At 43.7% G+C, this 18,931-nt stretch overlaps 1 protein-coding gene across 8 annotated transcripts in view; it reads left to right on the top strand.

Moving 5' to 3' along the window:
• Nucleotides 1-18,931, top strand: part of gramd1ba (GRAM domain containing 1Ba) — a 590,058-nt gene that overhangs the window by 106,957 nt on the left and 464,170 nt on the right. The window contains exon 1 of one of the 8 annotated variants that reach the window (XM_068053894.1): nucleotides 463-510. The exons of 6 other annotated variants lie outside the window; for them this stretch is intronic. In XM_068053894.1, coding sequence (XP_067909995.1) covers nucleotides 488-510 — 23 coding nt within the window. In that variant the 5' untranslated portion in view covers nucleotides 463-487. One more of the 8 variants, XM_068053891.1, reaches the window with a different exon arrangement.

Below are 18,931 nucleotides of genomic sequence, written 5' to 3'. Positions count from 1 at the left end.
ATGTCAGTGATCATTGTAAACTTTCTGCATTGGCTTCTTTTAGAAGACAGATTTTTAAAGCGTGTGGGGTTTCAAGTAAAAGAGTGGGCTGGTGAAGGGCACATTAGTATTTTTTAAAATTCCTAGATTCATACCCTCAATTTTTTTACAGTCCTTATGGAGTGGGAATAAATCCAGATACCGGTAGTAAAAACAGATGATTCCCTCAACTGTTAACTATATATTTATTTTCCCCTCACCTTTGATCTCTGGAATGAAGTAAATGCACAATAAAGGTTATAACAAGACTGAGCTGGTAATATGTAATTTAAGGCCATGTGGTTAAGATGAGTGTGGGACTCTGAGTGAATGCAACTTTTGGATTTTTGAGTTAATGAATGGTGCCTTGCAGGCTTAATACTTAAACTATTCTGGTTACTCTTTCAAGCATTTTAGTACCATCTCATAGCACTATGAACTCTCATACAATAGGAAACCTGCGTAAGCCATGTTTGGTGTTAGTGAATTCCGGTAATGAAGCTGCTAGTATCACTTTTTCAACAGGAAAATCCTGTAGTACTTTTTTTTTAGCCAAGTCAAATCTGCTGTGTAGTATTAGATTATATGTGTTACTTACATGTTTTCTTCTTTGGCCTCCTTATCTCGAGAGACAATGGGTAAGTGCCTGGAGGTGCTCAGTGGTGTGTGGAGCAGTGCTTGGAGTGGCAAGAAGGCCATTTCTAGAGTGACAGGCTCTTCCACAGGTGCTGCAGAAAAATTTGTTTGTCGGGGCTGTTACACAGTTGGCTCTCCCCTTGCGCCTCTGTCTTTTTTCCTGCCAACTGCTAAGTCTCTTCGACTCGCCACACTTTAGCCCCACCTTTATGGCTGCCCGCCAGCTTACATGTTTACTGTTGTTAAATAGACGTTAATTTTTCATGTTACTTCGAACTTTTGGGTGCAATATGGGAGGAGGGGATAAGTATAAGACCAGAGATGAGGTTTCTTATAAAGTATATTTGTCAGGAGTTGAATACTTTGAACATAAAATGTGAATATGAGTAATGTATTTACACATTTGTTAAAGTTGCTTGTTATCTCAAAAATGGTGATTCAGGTTTCAAGCTGTGTATATGAAGTTTACAAAACTTCTGAAGAATGTAGCAATTTCCTTTTTCAAAGAAATATTCAATTTAATCATTATTGATTTACAGTGATTATTAAAGGCAACACTATGCTTCTTATGAAACTTGTTCCTAGATTGTCAGTATGTTACAAATCAAAAAACTAACTGATCAGTTCAATTGCTCTTGTGGGTGGTGAAAATCAAGCTCAAACAATATCAATAGATCTTATGATAGACTTACTACCATAACGCACTGGCAGATTATTTGGCACACTGTATATAGTGTTACTTGTTTTTATAAAAGGTACTTAATTGTATGTAAAGTACTTTGGGGTGTGAAAGGTGCTATATGAATGCAAGTTCTCTTCCTTTTATTTCTTTTTCCTCCTCCTGCAGAATTTGACATGATGAAGGTGAGAGCCCAATAAAGGCAGTGCTCTGGGCCCCAAAGTTGAAAAGCAAATATCACTGGGTTATAGTACTCTATTTTCACCAGGGGGTAATTGGTAAACAAAGAGGGACAGATGTGATTTTGCAAAAAAATACTAAAAAGAAAACTTGTTTCAAGTAAATTGTCAATAAAATTTAAAACATAGTGTAAGGAAAATAATTTAAAAAAAAATTTGTATGGATAAGGAAAAATGGGGAAAAAAAGGAAATAAAATATAAAGGCTAGAAAATGGTAGAAAAACTTAGGGGGAAATGCAAAATGGAGGCTAACGAATAAACAGAGCATTTGGGTGAAAAGAACAAAGTGCAAGCTAAATATTTTGCTTGCTGACATAATCCAGGGGATTAGAGGGTGGTCTAAATGAACTTGTTGCACAGAGTCCTGGGAAGTGTGGCAATGATGCTGGATAATGACACATATCAGGGGTCAGAATCAGGAGATGGTAAACCCAGAGAGTGATCGAGGACACCCACAAATAGATTGATACTGCTCCATATTAAAAACAGAACAGATGGGAGAGGCTTCCTCTCCCTTATATTTTATTTATAAATTCATGAGGCAGGAGCTCTACTTTCAGATCTCTGCCAAAGATGCTTTCTGTTCTGTATCCTCCTGCTAGTCGGGATGTGTCTGGCCTGTTTTCATAGACTTCCATGACAATAAGATAGTGCACAACTTCCTTTTTTCCTCCTCCCTTTTCAGACATTCCAACATTGCCTATACTATTCCATTGGAAGTATGGGTGGGCAGGATCACTCTTGCCACAACTGTTGTCACTGATATTTTATCGCAGACTGCAGGTGTGATCCAAGTGGGTGTCTTTAAGATATCTGGTTTTGCTTCTAATGAGAGAGAGTGTCATCTGGAAGTGAGGTAATGAAGCTAAAATCTGGTAAAACACAGCAACTGTGAGAAAGTGAGCCTGAGTAAGGTGATATCTTGAAACTCAATCTCAAGACTTGTTGGTCATGAGTCAAGTTCCCAACAAAATCTTTTAAGTCATCTCCAGTCCCAAATATAACTTTGATCAAAGGATAGAGCTCTGATATCTTGGCATTATTTTTGTTTTTTAGCTTACAGCTTTCATACTAACTCTGCCTTTCCTCTTCCTTACTTCCCACTTACTTTCCCCTTCCCTGCCAAAAATCTGTTGAAAACATTAGCATTATTAAATTTTCTATGTTTGTGTTAATGATGTGGTTTAGTGAAATGTAAAATAATGGGTGCTTGTTATAGTTGAACATCTTTACCTTAAAAGATTATTATAAAATTGTCATGACACATGGGGCATCATATAGTCTCTGCTGAAAACTGTAAAGAATGTTGACCTTAAAAATGCTGAGGAGCCAAAGTATGTCATTCCTCATGAACTGTGTTTCCTGCTTAGGAACTGTGTATCCTGTAAGTGTGCAGCTTAAATGCTCCACATGAGCTCTAGTGATTTGTAGTGAACATATCACCAATACCGACTTCAAAATACTACTTTTGTTCCTGTTGGTTTATTATACATAGAACTACTGACAAATGGATCTGTTTCTGTCATAAGAGATTCTAGTTGAGCATTTGAATAGATCGTTCTGTGGTATTCAAATAGGTACTCATTGCAATAGGGTCTCAATAATATCCCATTATGGAATTGTGGATATATAATTGTAGATTGGTCTTGCTAGTAGATTGGCTTATGAAAATAGTGGGTTGTTTCCATAGTAATGCTGAATTATTGGATGTTTCTTTATTTCTGATTGGTGGGAACCCTGTTGGGCATCTTGAGAGCTATAGCCTGATTTATAGATTGATAGGCCTGTGTCTTATCACTGAACTGGATAGTCCATTTCAAAGTAAGGATGAGTTCCTGAATTAATTTATTGAAATATTAAAAAGGAATATTTTTTCCAGAAGTTGAATTACAATCCAACTTGCACAATGGTGATGGCGAGGGATGTTCTGTTGCTGTTTAATGAGGCTGACACAGTGAAACATTATTAGACAAAGCTGCCATCTTTGCAGCAACAGGGTTACGTCTACTATTAGAAGTTTCACAACAGTGACATACATAGAGATCCTTCCAGTTTCAAAGGAAACTGGAATTCCAGTGTGTGCACCTGCTTCACCAGCTGAACTCTTATCTATTTACTGATGTAGTCTGAAAAGGGTCTGATTAATTAAAGGCCTGCATTGATTATTATCAGGATGATGAGGTGCCTGATATGCATCAGGCTTGACTTGCATAAGTTTCAGGAATGCGACATCAACTACTGTTGTTGTGCTGAAGCTGGTACAGGGCTTCCCCAGCACTCAGCCACTTAATTATGTCTCACTGGAGGCTAGATGCACTAGTTCTGAATTTACTGGTCCTCCACAATGCATTTTAGGCCAAGTTTCTGCCAGTAGCAACCTGAACTTGACATCTAATTTATACAATGTTAACCTTGCATTACAGACAAAATTCGGTGTAAATTTTGCTCATGATGGTTAACTTCAACTCCATAAAGAACTAATTCAATCTCACAAGTTCTTTAAGATGTAAGGCTTCATCAAGAGATACTGTAAAGTTGGCTTTTAATAATGATTTCTCTTCAAATACCAATAGATAGTAAAGAATCTATGCATCAGGTTTCCATCCATATAGGAATGCCAAAAGCTTATGGGATATTTGGGTTGCAAAACTGATGAAAACGCTGAAGTCTGAAATGGGTAATATATAGATTGCCCACTGCTAATGGTAACTGTACAAGTGGTTGCTGAAGTTCTGAGAAGATGCACCCTGTGTATTTTCCCACTGAATCTCAGTGTTCCAGGATATTTATTGTTTAAATGTCAGGGTCTGAGGCAGTAGGGATTTGATGATTCTGAAGAAGAAAAAATGTGAGGAGCAGAATGGGAAAGAGAAAACATAAAATAAAACAGCAATAAGAAGAAAACAGATTGAGTAAGAAGCAAAGTTTGAGAAAACAATAATAAGTAAACATAGAAATAGGAGTAGGCCATTCAGCCCTTCAAGCCTGCTCCGTCATTCATTATGATCATGGCTGATCATCCAACTCAGTAGCCTGTTCCTGCTTTCGCCCCATACCTTTTGATCCCTTTAGACCCAAGAGCTGTATCTAACTCCTTCTTGAAAACATACAATGTTTTGGCCTCAACTGCTTTCTGTGGTAGCGAATTCCACAGGCTCACCACTCTCTGGGTGAAGAAATTTCTCCTCATCTCAGTCCTGAAAGGTTTACCCCGTATCCTTCGACTATGACCCCTGGTTCTGGACTCCCCCACCATCGGGAACATCCTTCCTGCATCTACCCTGTCAAGTCCTGTTTGAATTTTATAGGTTTCTATGAGATCCCCCCTCACTCTTCTGAAGTCCAGTGAATATAATCCAACCGACTCAATCTCTCCTCATACGTCAGTCCCACCATCCCAGGAATCAGTCTGGTAAACCTTCACTGCACTCCCTCTATAGCAAGAACATCCTTCCTCAGATAAGTGGACCAAAACTACACACAATATTCCAGGTGTGGCCTCACCAAGGCCCTGTATAATTGCAGCAAGACATTCCTGCTCCTGTACTCGAATCCTCTCACTATGAAGATCAACATACCATTTGCCTTTTTTACCACCTGTTGCACCTGCATGCTTACCTTCAGTGACTGGTGTACGAGAACAGCCAGGTTTCGCTGCATATCCCTCTCTCAGTTTATAGCCTTTCAGATAATCTGCCTTCCTGTTTTTGCTACCAAAGTGGATAACCTCACATTTATCGACATTATACTGCATCTGCCATGCATTAGCCCGCTCACTCAACTTGTCCAAATCACCCTGAGGCGCCTCTGCATCCTCCTCACAACTCACCCTCCCACCCAGTTTTGTGTCATCTGCAAACTTGGAGATGTTACATTTAGTTCCCTCATCTAAATCATTAATATATATTGTGAATAGCGGGGATCCTAGCACCGATCCCTGCGGTACCGCACTAGTCACTGCCTGCCATTCGGAAAAAGACCCATTTATCCCTGCTCTTTGTTTCCTGTCCGCCAACCAATTTTCTATCCATTGCAATACACTACCCCCAATCCCATGCGCTTTAATTTTACATGCTAATGTCTTATGTGGGACTTTGTCAAAAGCTTTCTGAATGTCCAAATAAACCACATCCACTGCCTCCCCCTCATCAACTCTACTAGTTACATCCTCGAAGAATTCTATTAGATTTGTCAAGCATGATTTCCCTTTCATAAATCCATGCTGACTCTGTCCGATTCTACCACTGTTCTCTAAGTGCTCTGCTATAAAATCTTTCATAATGGACTCTAGAATTTTCCCCACTACCGACGTCAGGCTGACTGGTCTATGATTCCCTGCTTTCTCTCTTCCTCCCTTTTTAAATAGTGGGGTTACATTCGCTACCCTCCAATCTGTAGGAACTGTTCCGGAGTCTATAGAATCTTGGAAAATGACCACCAATGCATCCATTATTTCTAGGGCCACTTCTTTAAGTACTCTGGGATGCATACCATCAGGCCCTGGGGATTTATCGGCCTTCAATCACATCAATTTCCCCTACACCATTTCTCTACTAATACTGATTTCTTTCAGTTCCTCTCTCTCACTAAGCCCTGTGTTCCCCAACATTTCTGGTATGATATTTGTGTCCTCCTTTGTGAAGACAGAACCAAAGTATGCATTTAGTTGGTCAGCCATTTCTTTATTCCCCATAATAAATTCCCCTGTTTCTGACTGTAAGCGACCTACATTTGTCTTCACCAATCATGGAATTCACGGAAGCTGATTGGTGAAACGGATATCAATATTTTATTCACACACTAAGTTATCAAGTACAAGTTCTCACTAGCTTGCACAGTATCAAGAATCTTCAAGTACAAGTTCTCTCTACTTGCACAGTATACTACCTGTCAAGGCACGAAGTGATCAGTCTTGGACTTGCGGCTGCTCTTCTGTTCTCTGAGCCCTTGGCTCAGGGTGTCATCTTGAGTGTTCTTCCCCAGGGTTCTTGTGCCGTCCCCAGTTTTAGTCAGGGGTTAAATCTTGTTTCCAAGACCCTCCCCTCTTACTTACTCATAGGAGTCTGGTATAATGACATAATGATAATTCCTTATTTGATTCAGTGAGAACCCATCAGCACTTTTTCATTTCTTTAGTTTCCCATTGTCTACTGTGAGTCTAATGGTATCTTGTGTCCATAGCGACTCCTTTATCTGGTACATACAAGGACAGTGTCTGGTAACATATCTGTTTTTTTCTATACTGTCTACAATTCCTTGACCATCTGTGTGCTGTGGCCCCTTTCTACCCAGTCCCCCTATGCTTTAACACACTGTGTATTGTTGTGTGATTAGCCCCTTTGTTTCAACTAAGTTCTTATGTATTTTTACTGGGTTTACAGTCTGCCCTTTGATCCTGCAGGAGTATGCTGAAGGGATCACACTGCCATGTCTCTTAGGTAGTACACTTGTGCAGTTACAATTTCATTTTCAAAGCAGAAGCATAGGCAGTGTAATGTTAAAAGAAAGCACAATTTAAGCATCACTATTACATAATCACTTGTGCGAACATAATACAGTCGCAATTTCATTTTTAGAGTACATTCATTAATTTATTTTAAGTATATACCAATAGGTTATACAATTACCCTCGTGTTACATAATTAATTGTCTATCTTTTTATAAAGCAAGTTCGAATACTGATTGCCTTTAAGGTAGCTGTCCAACCTGCGTTCATACATCCTCTCACATTGCTTAATCAATTTCTTAACTTTCCAAATTAAGGTACGTCCCATAAAACACCATGATACCCAAAACCACTATCAGGACATGGGAGATAATTCTAAACCAGGGGTGTATCTGCACATTTGACCCCCAGTTCCATAAGTCCTCCCACCAAGTAGAATCGTCTATCTTGTCAATCTCATCTTGTAGCTTCTTCGACTGTTGTTCCAAATTGTAGTACACTACACCAATGGCTTCTAGCTGCTGTCTCTCTTTATCCAAGCACATGGGCAATGGTTGAATAGTATATTTGTATTCCCAGAGGTAATTTATCAAGTCCTCCTTCATAATTTCTTTCACAGCTTTCGTTTCTGTCTTTCGTTTATGTATGTCTACCAACTCCATCTTTCCTACTCTGGTTGGTATTTGTGGGTTGAAACCGAACGTACTGTTGCTCACTGGACAAGTTCGTTTATGTCCATATTGGTATTCCTTTGCTGTGGTGGTTAACCAATATCTCCCCTTTCCCATATAGGCCATGTGGGTTAGCCCTGACAATGCTTTCCTAGTTTCCATGGTGCAATTTACAGTGGCATTAAATCCACATTTTGATTCTGCTGTTTTATATATAGGATGAGGACATATGACCACCTGGTTTTCCAGACTACACTCAGACAGCGTTGTTCCAACTGGCTCTTTTCCAATTTCCACAACATAGGATAATGTATCATAGTATTTTATGTAATCTTTTCCTCTTTTCATCCCTATATTTTCTACTTCATATAATTGCATCCCTAACTTATCTCTTGGAACTACAGGTATTCCCAACACTACTCCAATACTCATAGTTCTTGTATTTACACACTCCTGACCTTTCCATACCTTAAGCTTTCTTAGTTGGCACCTGGTTATTTTATCATTTGTGTGACTAGCTAAGAACTCCAACTGGGTGTCATTTTATCCAAACTGGCACCTGTCCCCCATCAATTTGACTCAGATTTTCACAAGTTTGTTCTAACATCCATGAACCGTATGTACTACAAACACTTTCATTATTTGAAATATTGTGGACCTCCTTTACCTTTTCTATTGTATCATTAATAGTATGAGCATGACCTTCTCGTACTCTTACCAGTCATGTCACGGCATTCGTCAAATCCTGTCCTACTTTAGCTACACCACTCTGTTCCTTTTGCTCCTTGTTCAAAATATCCTTTACTAGCTGGCTGGGAGTTCTAACCTTCTGGTCCACATTTTCCAAATCTATAGTATTGACAATTGAAGTTCCTGTATGAAAAACAGTAGCTGCATCATTCACTAAACTACGTTTACGTTTCTTTCCCTTTATTATTCCCTCATCACCGAATTCCTGTCCCAGCAATTGTTGCAGTAGTACCTTGTACAACTCTCGGGTCTTCTCAGGGCACCAATCAGGTACCTGGCTATCTGACATGTTCAATATTATTGGTAACAACTCATGCTCATAGGGCGGCGCAGTGGTTAGCACTGCAGCCTCACAGCTCCAGCGGCCCGGGTTCAATTCTGGGGACTGCCTGTGTGGAGTTTGCAAGTTCTCCCTGTGTCTGCGTGGGTTTTCTCCGGGTGCTCCGGTTTCCTCCCACAAGCCAAAGGATTTGCAGGTTGGTAGGTAAATTGGCCATTATAAATTGCCCCTAGTATAGGTAGGTGGTAGGGAAATATAGGGACAGGTGGGGATGTGGTAGGAATATGGGATTAGTGTAGGATTAGCATAAATGGGTGGTTGATGGTCGGCACAGACTCGGTGGGCCGAGGGGCCTGTTTCAGTGCTGTATCTCTAAACTAAACTAAACTGTACATTATATGCAATTTTATTAGTTTTTATTATCGCAAGTCCATTTTCTGGTCCTGCAGTTAAGGCAGGGGAAGGGAGGTCAGTCACTTGTGGCTGCTGGGTTGTAACCCTACTTATTGATAATTCGGATGTGGGGGGTAACCATGGGGTTGGTGCTTCTCGTCCGAATAACCCCAAGATCTGTAATAGGGGATGTCCTTTTTTATTTTTTCCATAACATTCAAGCTCATATCTCCTACCGTTGGGTAATTTCACGCACATTGGTTTCTACAGTCTTTATCATCGCACTGCCATACGAGGAACTCGGTTCGGGACCTTGGAGTGACGCTAACGATGGTGGTCTCTTTTGAGCATTCGAAACATACCCATTGTCCGCCAGTGATGTTTACATTGATCGTCCTCAACTCGTCACAAACCTGTTCATTTTTCCGTAGCCCCAGGTAGTTGCCGTGCATTTCCACCGGTCGGACGATGTCATCCGGATGTCCTTCCCTGAACCAGTTTCTGTTTCAGCACTTGGTGTTATACGGTCTGTCATCCTCCTTCAATGCGTCGACGGCCACAGCCGCAGCAGTCGTCATGAGCGATAAATGCCAAAGTTTTATTCCATTACCTGTAAGATCAAAATAACACCTGCTGTTATTTACAGTTTTGATTAATGTACCCCAGCTGGGTCAAACTCATCATCATTTATGCGGACTAATTGACCCCGTACCCCTTGTTCTGACGAACCACTCCCCTCTGGCTTCTCCATCCACTTCCACTCTGTCCGAAGCGGTGGTTTAAGCTGTTTCTTCTTTGAATGGACAGCTGGTTCCACATTTAATGCCTCTGTTTTGATGCTACCTTCCTCAGCTTTTGTGGCTCCAGAGGAAGTGGCTTCTCCTAGGTCCTCTGGTAACATTTTCTGGAATGCAAAACTTAAGTCCTCCTTATCATCCGCTAAGAACTGAGCACTCTGCCCGTTTCCTCCCTGGCCGGGAGCGTTTCCCAGTTGCCTCATCTCCACCTCTCCTAGTGCGTCTAACTGTGCATGGTGTTGATGGATATTCTGTTTTCCAAATAGTTTAAGTTGGCTCACGTGGTACCAGAGTGCCCTACCTGTCCCCATCATTACCAACTGGCTGGTCTTATTCACTATGCGGTATGGCCCAGCGTATCTTGGGAACAGAAAGGTTCCCGCCTGTTGGACTCAAACCATAACTTGTTGCCCCACGTCTAGTTCTAATATCCTTACTTTTCCATCAAAATATGCCTTACTCTGTTTTTGTTTCCACCCATCTGTATTGCTGCTATCTTCTGAGTTGCCCGCAGGTACTCCAACAACTGATACATAAATTTCTCATGGGTTAGGGCAGTTATCTCAGGTTCAGAAAGATCTCACCCCAGCAGTATTTCTATCTCTCATTTTGCTGTACTGTCTTTCTCAACGTTCCCTTTAAAGTCCTGTTCATTCTTTCTACTATCCCACTTGACTGAGGGCGATAGGCTATATGGAATTTCTGATCAATCCCTAACATAGTCATCACACTCTGCATCATTTCGGCAGCGAAGTGAGACCCTTGTTCCAATTCTATGCTTCGAGGCAACCCCCATCTGGTAAAAACATGCTGTACTAAAATATCAGTAGTTTACTCGTGCTGTGTTAGCACTAGTGGGAAAAGCCTCTACCTATTTAGTGAAGGTATCAATGATCACCAATACATATTTAAATCCTCCCTTGCATTGAGGCAATGGCCCCACATAATCAATTTGCAGATTCGTCCACGGCCCTTCCACTGGACATGTGTGTCATAATTCTCCTTTCTGTGCATACTGGTCTGGAGTATTTTGAGTGCAAATCAAACAGTTTTCCACATCATGCTTCACATCTTCCTCCCCACACCCCCACTCCCCCCCCCCCCACCTCCCCCACCCCCTGCATTCCTGGCCACCAACACAACTCCTGTATCCTACCATCTGTAACCTCCACCCCTTGGTGTCCTTGCACATCATAAATTATTTGATTCCTATCCTGTATCGGCACTACGTATTTTCCTTCCTTCCTTCAGTACCAATCCGGTATCCATCTGTATCCTTGACTTCCATCTAGAATACTTTTCTGGCCACTTCTCTCCCTTCTGTATCGGTTTTAGCATGGGATCTAGGCTTTGTGCCTCTACCAAATCTTCGGTCTTAAGGTGGGAGATTATTAGCGCACTTATGGGGTTCATGTCATCTCCCCTCGGATCCCAATATTTCCCTGCTTTTGCTCCCATCCGTGCCAACTCATCGGCCCTCTTATTTCCTTCAGGGGACTCTTTGCTATGAGCCTTTACTTTAATGATCCCATCCTGGCCTTCCCTTTGCTGCGTTTACTATTCTCTACAGTAATGGGGTGGATGGCAAAGGTTTTCCATCTGCTGACACAAAACCTCTCGCTTCCCACAGAGGTAGGTACTCTATTAAACTGTTACACACATACATACTGTCAGAATATATGTCAACCGGTGGGGGAGACATGTGGTTGTGTCACCACAAAAGTGACTGCAGCTTGTTCTGCACCCTGCACACTTGAACTCGCTGGTAACTGTAAGGCAATGTCTTTAATAGGTGCTCCATTATGATCCTGTACATGTAATTCACACCCTGTCTGCCTAATCCTGTCCTCCACTGGAGAGGAACCGTCAACAAAAATTTTGAGTGCTTTGTGTGCTGGCTCCTTCCCTTGTATGCCTCCCAATGATTTTGACACAAAAGGTCCCTTGAGGGCCTTTGCTGTCAAAACCTGACACTCATGGGGTTCACCCTGGTAGGTTAAATTGTCCGCCAGGCATAGAGTCATAGGCTGGAATTTTACGCTGGGCAGACGGGAGCCGGACTCCGATGTAAATGTCGGTGTGATCCCGCTCCCACCCAGCCTGGGGATCCGTCCCGTATTTTACGGGAGCGGTGGCCACTGCTGAGACTGCAGCCCAGCCGACTGAGGAGGATGCACTGGCACCGGTACAGAAGGTAAGTTCGGGCAGCCTCACCAGGGGAATCGGTCGTGCCCTGGTGAGGCTAGGGTGGTGGTTTGGGGAGAGGGGGTGTCTTGGATCCTGGGGTTGGGTTGGGAGCCGGGGGTAGCCCTCAGTCAGGCACCTTGTGCCCGATTGCCAGGCCCCCCCCTGCCGGGGTGCGGAAAGGCCGACAGCTATAGCTGGGTGGCCTTTCACGTCCCCGGCACACCCGCTTGCCGCGGGTAAAATACCCGTGGAGGCGGGCGAGGGCCCTTAAGTGGCCGTTAAGTGGCCATTTAAGGGTCTTGATTGGCCTTGGGCGGGCAGGCTGCTTCTCCCACCCCCTGCCGGACCTCCATAAACTTGGTTGGAGGCGGAATCGGGGTGGTTAGGCCTCACGGAGCCTGCCGCTCAATTTTACACCGCCCCCATGCCTCCATCTGACCCGCCAGGGTGGTGTAAAATTCCGGCCACAGAGTTTTGCAGCACAGAAATAGGCCTTTAGGCCCAACGCGCCTGCGCAGACCATCAAGCACCCATCCAAACTATTCCCATTTCCCCGCACTTGGCTCGTAGCCTTGTGTGTTATGGTGTTTCAAGTGCTCATCTAAATACTTCTTAAATGTCGTGAATGTTCCTGCCTCTACCACCCCTTCAGGAAGTGTGTTCCAGATTCCAACCACCCTCTGGGTGAATAAATCCTTCCTCAAATCCCCTCTAAACCTCCTGCCCCTTACCCAAAATCTATGCCCCCTAGTTATTGACCTCTCCGCTAAGGGAAAAAGTTTCTTCCTATCTTTCCTATCAATGCCCCTCGTAATTTTATATACCTCAATCAGGCCCCCCCCTCAGCCTTCTATGTTCCAAGGAAAACAATCCCAGCCTATACACTCTCTTTTCATAGCTAAAATGCTCCAGCCCAGGCAACATCCTGGTGAATCTCCTCTGCGCCCTCTCCGTTGCAATCACATCCTTCCTATAGTGTGGTGCCCAGAACTGTACACAGTACTGCAGCTGTGGCCTAACTAGCGTTTTATACAGCTCCATCATAACCTCCCTGCTCTTATATTCTTTGCCTCGGCTAATAAAGGCAAGTATCCCGTATTCCTTCCTAACCACCTTATCTACCTTTGCTGTTGCCTTCAGTGATCTATGGACAAGCACCCCAAGGTCCCTCTGACCCTCTGTACTCCCTAAGGACCTACCATCCATCGTATATGCCATTGCCTTGTTAGACCTCCCAAAGTGCATAACCTCACACTTCTCAGGATTAAATTCCATTTGCCACAGCTCCGCCCATCTTACCAGCCCATCTATATCGTCCTGTAATCTAAGGCTTTCCTCCTCACTATTTACGACACCACCAATTTTCATGTCGTCTGCGAATGTACTGATCATGCCTCCTATATTCACGTCTAAATCATTAATGTACACTACAAACAGTAAGGGCCCCAGCACCGATCCCTGCAGTACCCCACTGGTCACAGGCCTCCATTCACAAAAACAACCCTCTGCAATCACCCCCTGCCTCCTTCCACTAAACCAATTTTGAATCCAATTTGCCAAATTACCCTGGATCCCATGGGCTCTTACTTTCTTAACCAATCTCCCATGCGGGACCTTATCAAAAGCCTTACTGAAGTCCATGTAGACGACTTCAACTACTTTACCCACATCTACATGTAGTAGTCCTTGCCTTTTTTACCGAAATGTTTCTACCTTGCAAAAGCAAGGTCCACTGAGCAATACGATTCTGACCAACATTACCGTCCTTCAATCGTCCGTCCAGTAGCAACTGTGTTCAGTTAGGATAGTTACAGGACTGAGGCCGACAATATAAGTAAAATTTTGAATTGCCCCAAAGACGGCCAGCAAATGTTTTTTACACACCGTAAAGGCTCGTTCGACCGACATTAACAAGCGAGACACGTATGCCACTAGGCAAAATCGACTATGTTTTTCCTGAAGCAATACCACTGATAAGGCAGTATCTGTGGTAGCGACCTCGAGGGCAGAGGTTGGGATGGGTCCGGCACCTGTATCGCCGGAGCTGTGGCCAGCGCCTGTTTTAATTCTGCAACCGCTGACGTACACTCTGGTGTCCGTACCCACTCTGAATTCCTTTCCAGGAGATCATATAAAGTTGCTGCCTTTAAGGCAAATCCATTAATATGGTTCCTGCAATACCCAACGAGGTCCAAAACTGATCTCAGAGCCATAATATCCTGTGGTTGGGGAAGTTCGAGGATTGTCTGTACTTGCATTTGCTCGATCTCATGCTTTCCCTGTGTTATTACTATTCCCAAATAGGAAACCTTTTCTTTCATTATCTGTGCCTTTTTAGGATTAACTTTCACTCTGACCTTCTGGAGGAGTCGAAGGAGCTCCTCCAGTAGCTCTAAGTGCTCCTCCTTACTCTCCGTTTGGAGCAGTAGGTCATCCACATACTGGATCAAGCATTCTGATTGGGAGAAAGGACATAACCCCTGTGTCAACCGCTGGTGGAATATCAACGGACTATTATGAAAATCCCTGGGAGAGAGACTTCCAGGTGTACTGTTGTCCCTGAAACGTAAACGCAAATTTATATTGACACTCTTGTGCCAGCGGTATGGACCAGAACCCATTGCTAATTTCCAACACTGTAAACCATTTAGATTGTGGCAACTGCTTCATTATCGTTGCAGGGCTCGTAGCAACAGTAGGCGCTGTCAAGGGCGTGACCTTATTTAATTCTTGATAGTCAATAGTCCATCTGGTTTACGGACGGCCAAATAGGAGAGTTATTGGTGGATGCCACTGGTCTTAACACCCCTTGTTGTAGGAGACTGTCAATGACCTTCCTTACCTCTATCTCCGCCTGTTTGGGGAACCCATACTGTTTCTGGGGTCGACGATCTGGCCCCTCAACTAGCACGTCCCCTGTCATCTGTCCGCAATCATGCTTGTGAGTTGCAAAGACCAAACGGTGTTGCTCAATAAGTTGCTGCGCTGCCACGTCAACAGTGATGTCCTCTGGTTTTAACCACAATTCTGCCATCACAACGATCCTGTCTGTGTATTGACCCGTTTGGATCATACCAGGGAAACCCTGCATGTTCGGCAATTTCCAGATGCAGCAATTCACCGGATCAAAAGACAAGCCTTGTTCCCTCATCACATCTGATCCCAAAATGTTCTCCATCGATCATCCCAACTTGATGATCACACATGCATGGTTAAAACAATAGTTACCAAATCTGAATAATAATGGTTTAGTTTCAATCCCTGTCTGAACGTGGCCACTTAACATCACTTTATTCTGGGTATGCCAAGAGGGGTCTGTTCCTTTAGACTGGTTCAGCACCGTCCGGGAACCACCAGTCCCACAAAAACATAGTGAGGTGGCCTCCTACCTCATTTTTCACCACCGGTCACCCAAATGGATCCCACCCCCCTTTGCAAACCCACTCCACCGAGGCCTGACACCATCAGTCTTCCCAGTTGGTATCTAGCTCAGAATTCCAGGTAACCGACTTTGTTAACCCTTCCTTCTGTCCAGCCCTTCTCCTGATTTCACCAACAGGAGCCATGGGATGGTATCGACCACCCTCATGCTCTGGCTGTTGAGCCACCGGCAGCCTGGCCCCTTCCAAAGGCAACGGAGAGTACAGGGATGGTGCTCCCGGTTCCCCTTCCCTGGAATATCACCGGGGTGCATTACAATCACATTGCTTCCCACAATTATAACATCTGCCGATTGTGGGCAGAGGGGAATTGTTTCTGGCCATCACTCTACCTCGCCCCACTTGTTCTTCATGGGGAGGGGGGGTGTGGGTGGTACCCTATCCATACCACCTCGACCCTTCCCGGGTCCCTCATTCCTCCATACTGCTCCCGGGCACCTCGGGTGAAAGGCACTGATCTTACCCTTTTCCTTGTCTTTATTTTTTTCCCGTCTTCCCAGGCCTCTCTCCCATAAATGGGTCATACGTCGGAGAGCCCACTGTTAAGTGTGGGTTTGGTCTTCCGGATTATAACTTTCATATGCATTCTGACTACTCTCATTAGAATGAGCTATCAAAGTGCGTGCCCATCTGTATATGTTATTCCCAAGATTACCTCTGTCCAGTCCGGGCCCATAAACTCCATTGAAATTATTCCATAACCGGTTGGCAGATGCCACCAGATGCTCATTCGACCCCTGCTGGCACTTGTGCAAGCCTTCCATGGGATCCCCTTTATTGCAATCTGACGCTGCTAATATTGCCGCCTTCATTTCATCTGGGGTACCTTGCCCCCTTGCTGTGACTGTGGCAACGCAGAGAAGAGTATGGGATCTAAACACATTCCCAACAATCGAACATCCTCTCTATTGACCAATCCGTGCAGAGCCTGTAAATGGGTTATAGCCGCAAAAGTAACGTATGGGTCCCCAGTTCCGTTATACTTGGGGATCTCCTTCTGCATTTGCGCCAATTGAGTGATGGTATCCAGAGTAGTATATGAGTATATGTTAGTGTCTGCCCCCCCCCCCTCCCCCCGGCCCCATCTGTTCGATTCGTTATCAGTGGCACCTTAGGGTAAGGCTAGGGTGGGCGCCGACGGCTCAATTGGGGGCTCAGGTGGTCTGGGAGGTGGATCATCCCATGAGCTGTTTTCATCGTTATGGTACCTCCTGGCCTGGTCTGCCAAGTCGACCCAATTAACATCGTTATTGTCATCATCCTCCCTATCCGCAAACGCACATATTATGCCCCTTTGCACTGAGAGTTGAGACTGTAGTTTATTTATCTCCTGCTGACATTTGGTATGATCCCTTGAATGGTACACCCACTCCGTCTGTGAGCGGTGCATAACCGCCATTGCGGTCTGTAAGTCAGAGCATTTCTGTTCCGCTCTTGTGAGCTGTCCGTTTCCTTCAGCCTTCTTGGCCTGAGACTGGAATTAGCTTAAATGCACCACCTGTGCTGCACTAACTGTTTCTGCCTTCAGGGCCCTATCACACCACTCATTCGTTTTTTCTGACTTTTGCAACTCCTGCTTCAATCTTTCAACTTCACTCTCTTTTTCATCTAATTCCTTCATACAAGACGCTATAGCAGTGTCTTTCACTAACTTAGGTGCCCGTTTGGCTTGGTGGGTATGCGCATCCTCCCAATGCTGTACCCCAACAGACCCCTGGCCTGTGTACTGCTTAACTGCAAACTCTATCCACAAGGGCCACTTGGCCTTCAAATATTTCCGGAGTTCCAACTCCCACTCCGGCCTGGCCAGGGCCATAATTATTCAACCGTTGTCCTGTTTTGTCTACTCAATTACTCAACCGTTCACCAATCTGATCCGTCGAACTCGTAACTTGCTTTATAAATTAGTTTGAAGTCGGCGAGGCTATTCAAAATAATTTTAAATAGCACTACAACTGAGTCCCTGTTGGGGCGCCAATTATGCTGTGCCTATTCCATACTTACTCTTAACGAATTCATGGAAGCTGATTGGTGAAAAGTATATCAATATTTTGTTCACACACTAAATCATCAATTACAAGTTCTCACTACTTGTACAGTATACTACCCGGCAGGGCACGAGGTGATCAGGCTCGGACTTGTGGCTGCTCTTCTGTTCTCTGAGCCCTTGGCTCAGGGTGTCTTCTCAAGTGTTCTTCCCCAGGGTTCTCGTGCCTTCCCCAGTTTCAGTCAGGGGTTAAATCTTGTTTCCACGATCCTCCCCTCTTAATTACTCTTAGGGGTCTGGTATAATGACATAATGAGAATTCATTATTTGCTTCAGTGAGAACCTGGTCAGCACTTTTTCATTTCTTTACAGTTTCCCATTGTCTACTGTGAGTCTAATCGTATCTCGTGTCCATGGCGACTCCTTTATTAGTACGTACAAGGACAGTGTCTGGTAACGTCTTTTTTTCTGTACTGTCTACAATTCCTTGGCCATCTCTGTGCTGTGGCCCCTTTCTACCCAGCCTCCCAATGCTTTAACACACTGTGTATTGTGTGACTAGCCCCTTTGTTTCAACTAAGTTCTTGTGTTTTTTTACTGGGTCTACATGCCCATCCTGCACTCTTGTGAGAGGGCAGATAATAAACCTAGAGCTCCTAGCTCCTGTGTTTCAGACAACAACGGGTAACCTTTTGACATCAACATCCAGGAGGAAAATATTATTTACAATTTCTGCAAAGCAGTTAAGAACTGCTCATAAGTAGATTTCGGTAACGACTTTATTATGCAGCTGAAGTGACAAAAAATTGATCTGTGCCAGGAACTGGATGCTGGAGGCATATCTTGTGTATTGAACAGAAGTTTTTCTTTAAAGCTCAGAGCTGAATGCAGTTTTCCAATTAACTTCTAATGAATATGTTATTTTAAAATGAGTAATAATCCTTGATAAAGGAACTACTTTCCTTGTACGGGGGCCTCCATAGTATTCTAAGAATTATGTTTTTGTACAACGCCTTCTCTGTGGCATGTGTTATTATTTTAGAGGGGACGGAATATTTCTACATTTTAGAAAATTAGCCCGTCAAGCTCACTGTTATTGGCCATGCAAGCATCTACAGAAATTCTACAATCTTCAAGCAACCTTAAAGTTATCCAATTCGCTGCAGTTACCATACAGCTTCTCTATGGGCTAGCTTGGCAGCACGACCCATCAGTGTGGTGACTGCAAGTGGTACAGAACTTATTTGACTAATACTGAATATATTTCTGTTTACAGTCCCCCAGAACAATATTGTCAGATGTAGAGTAAAATTTCTACTATTCTTCCATCACATTTCCTTAAGTGCAGTACCAGAAGAGCACTCTTCACTGCACCATTGTGACATTTTCTGTTTCTCACACCAGCCA

Source organism: Heterodontus francisci, chromosome 22 (assembly GCF_036365525.1).
Source record: "Heterodontus francisci isolate sHetFra1 chromosome 22, sHetFra1.hap1, whole genome shotgun sequence".
In the NCBI taxonomy this organism is placed as follows: domain Eukaryota; kingdom Metazoa; phylum Chordata; class Chondrichthyes; order Heterodontiformes; family Heterodontidae; genus Heterodontus; species Heterodontus francisci.
Note: the sequence above shows the minus strand (reverse complement) of the source record. Positions and strands in the feature narration are given on the sequence as shown.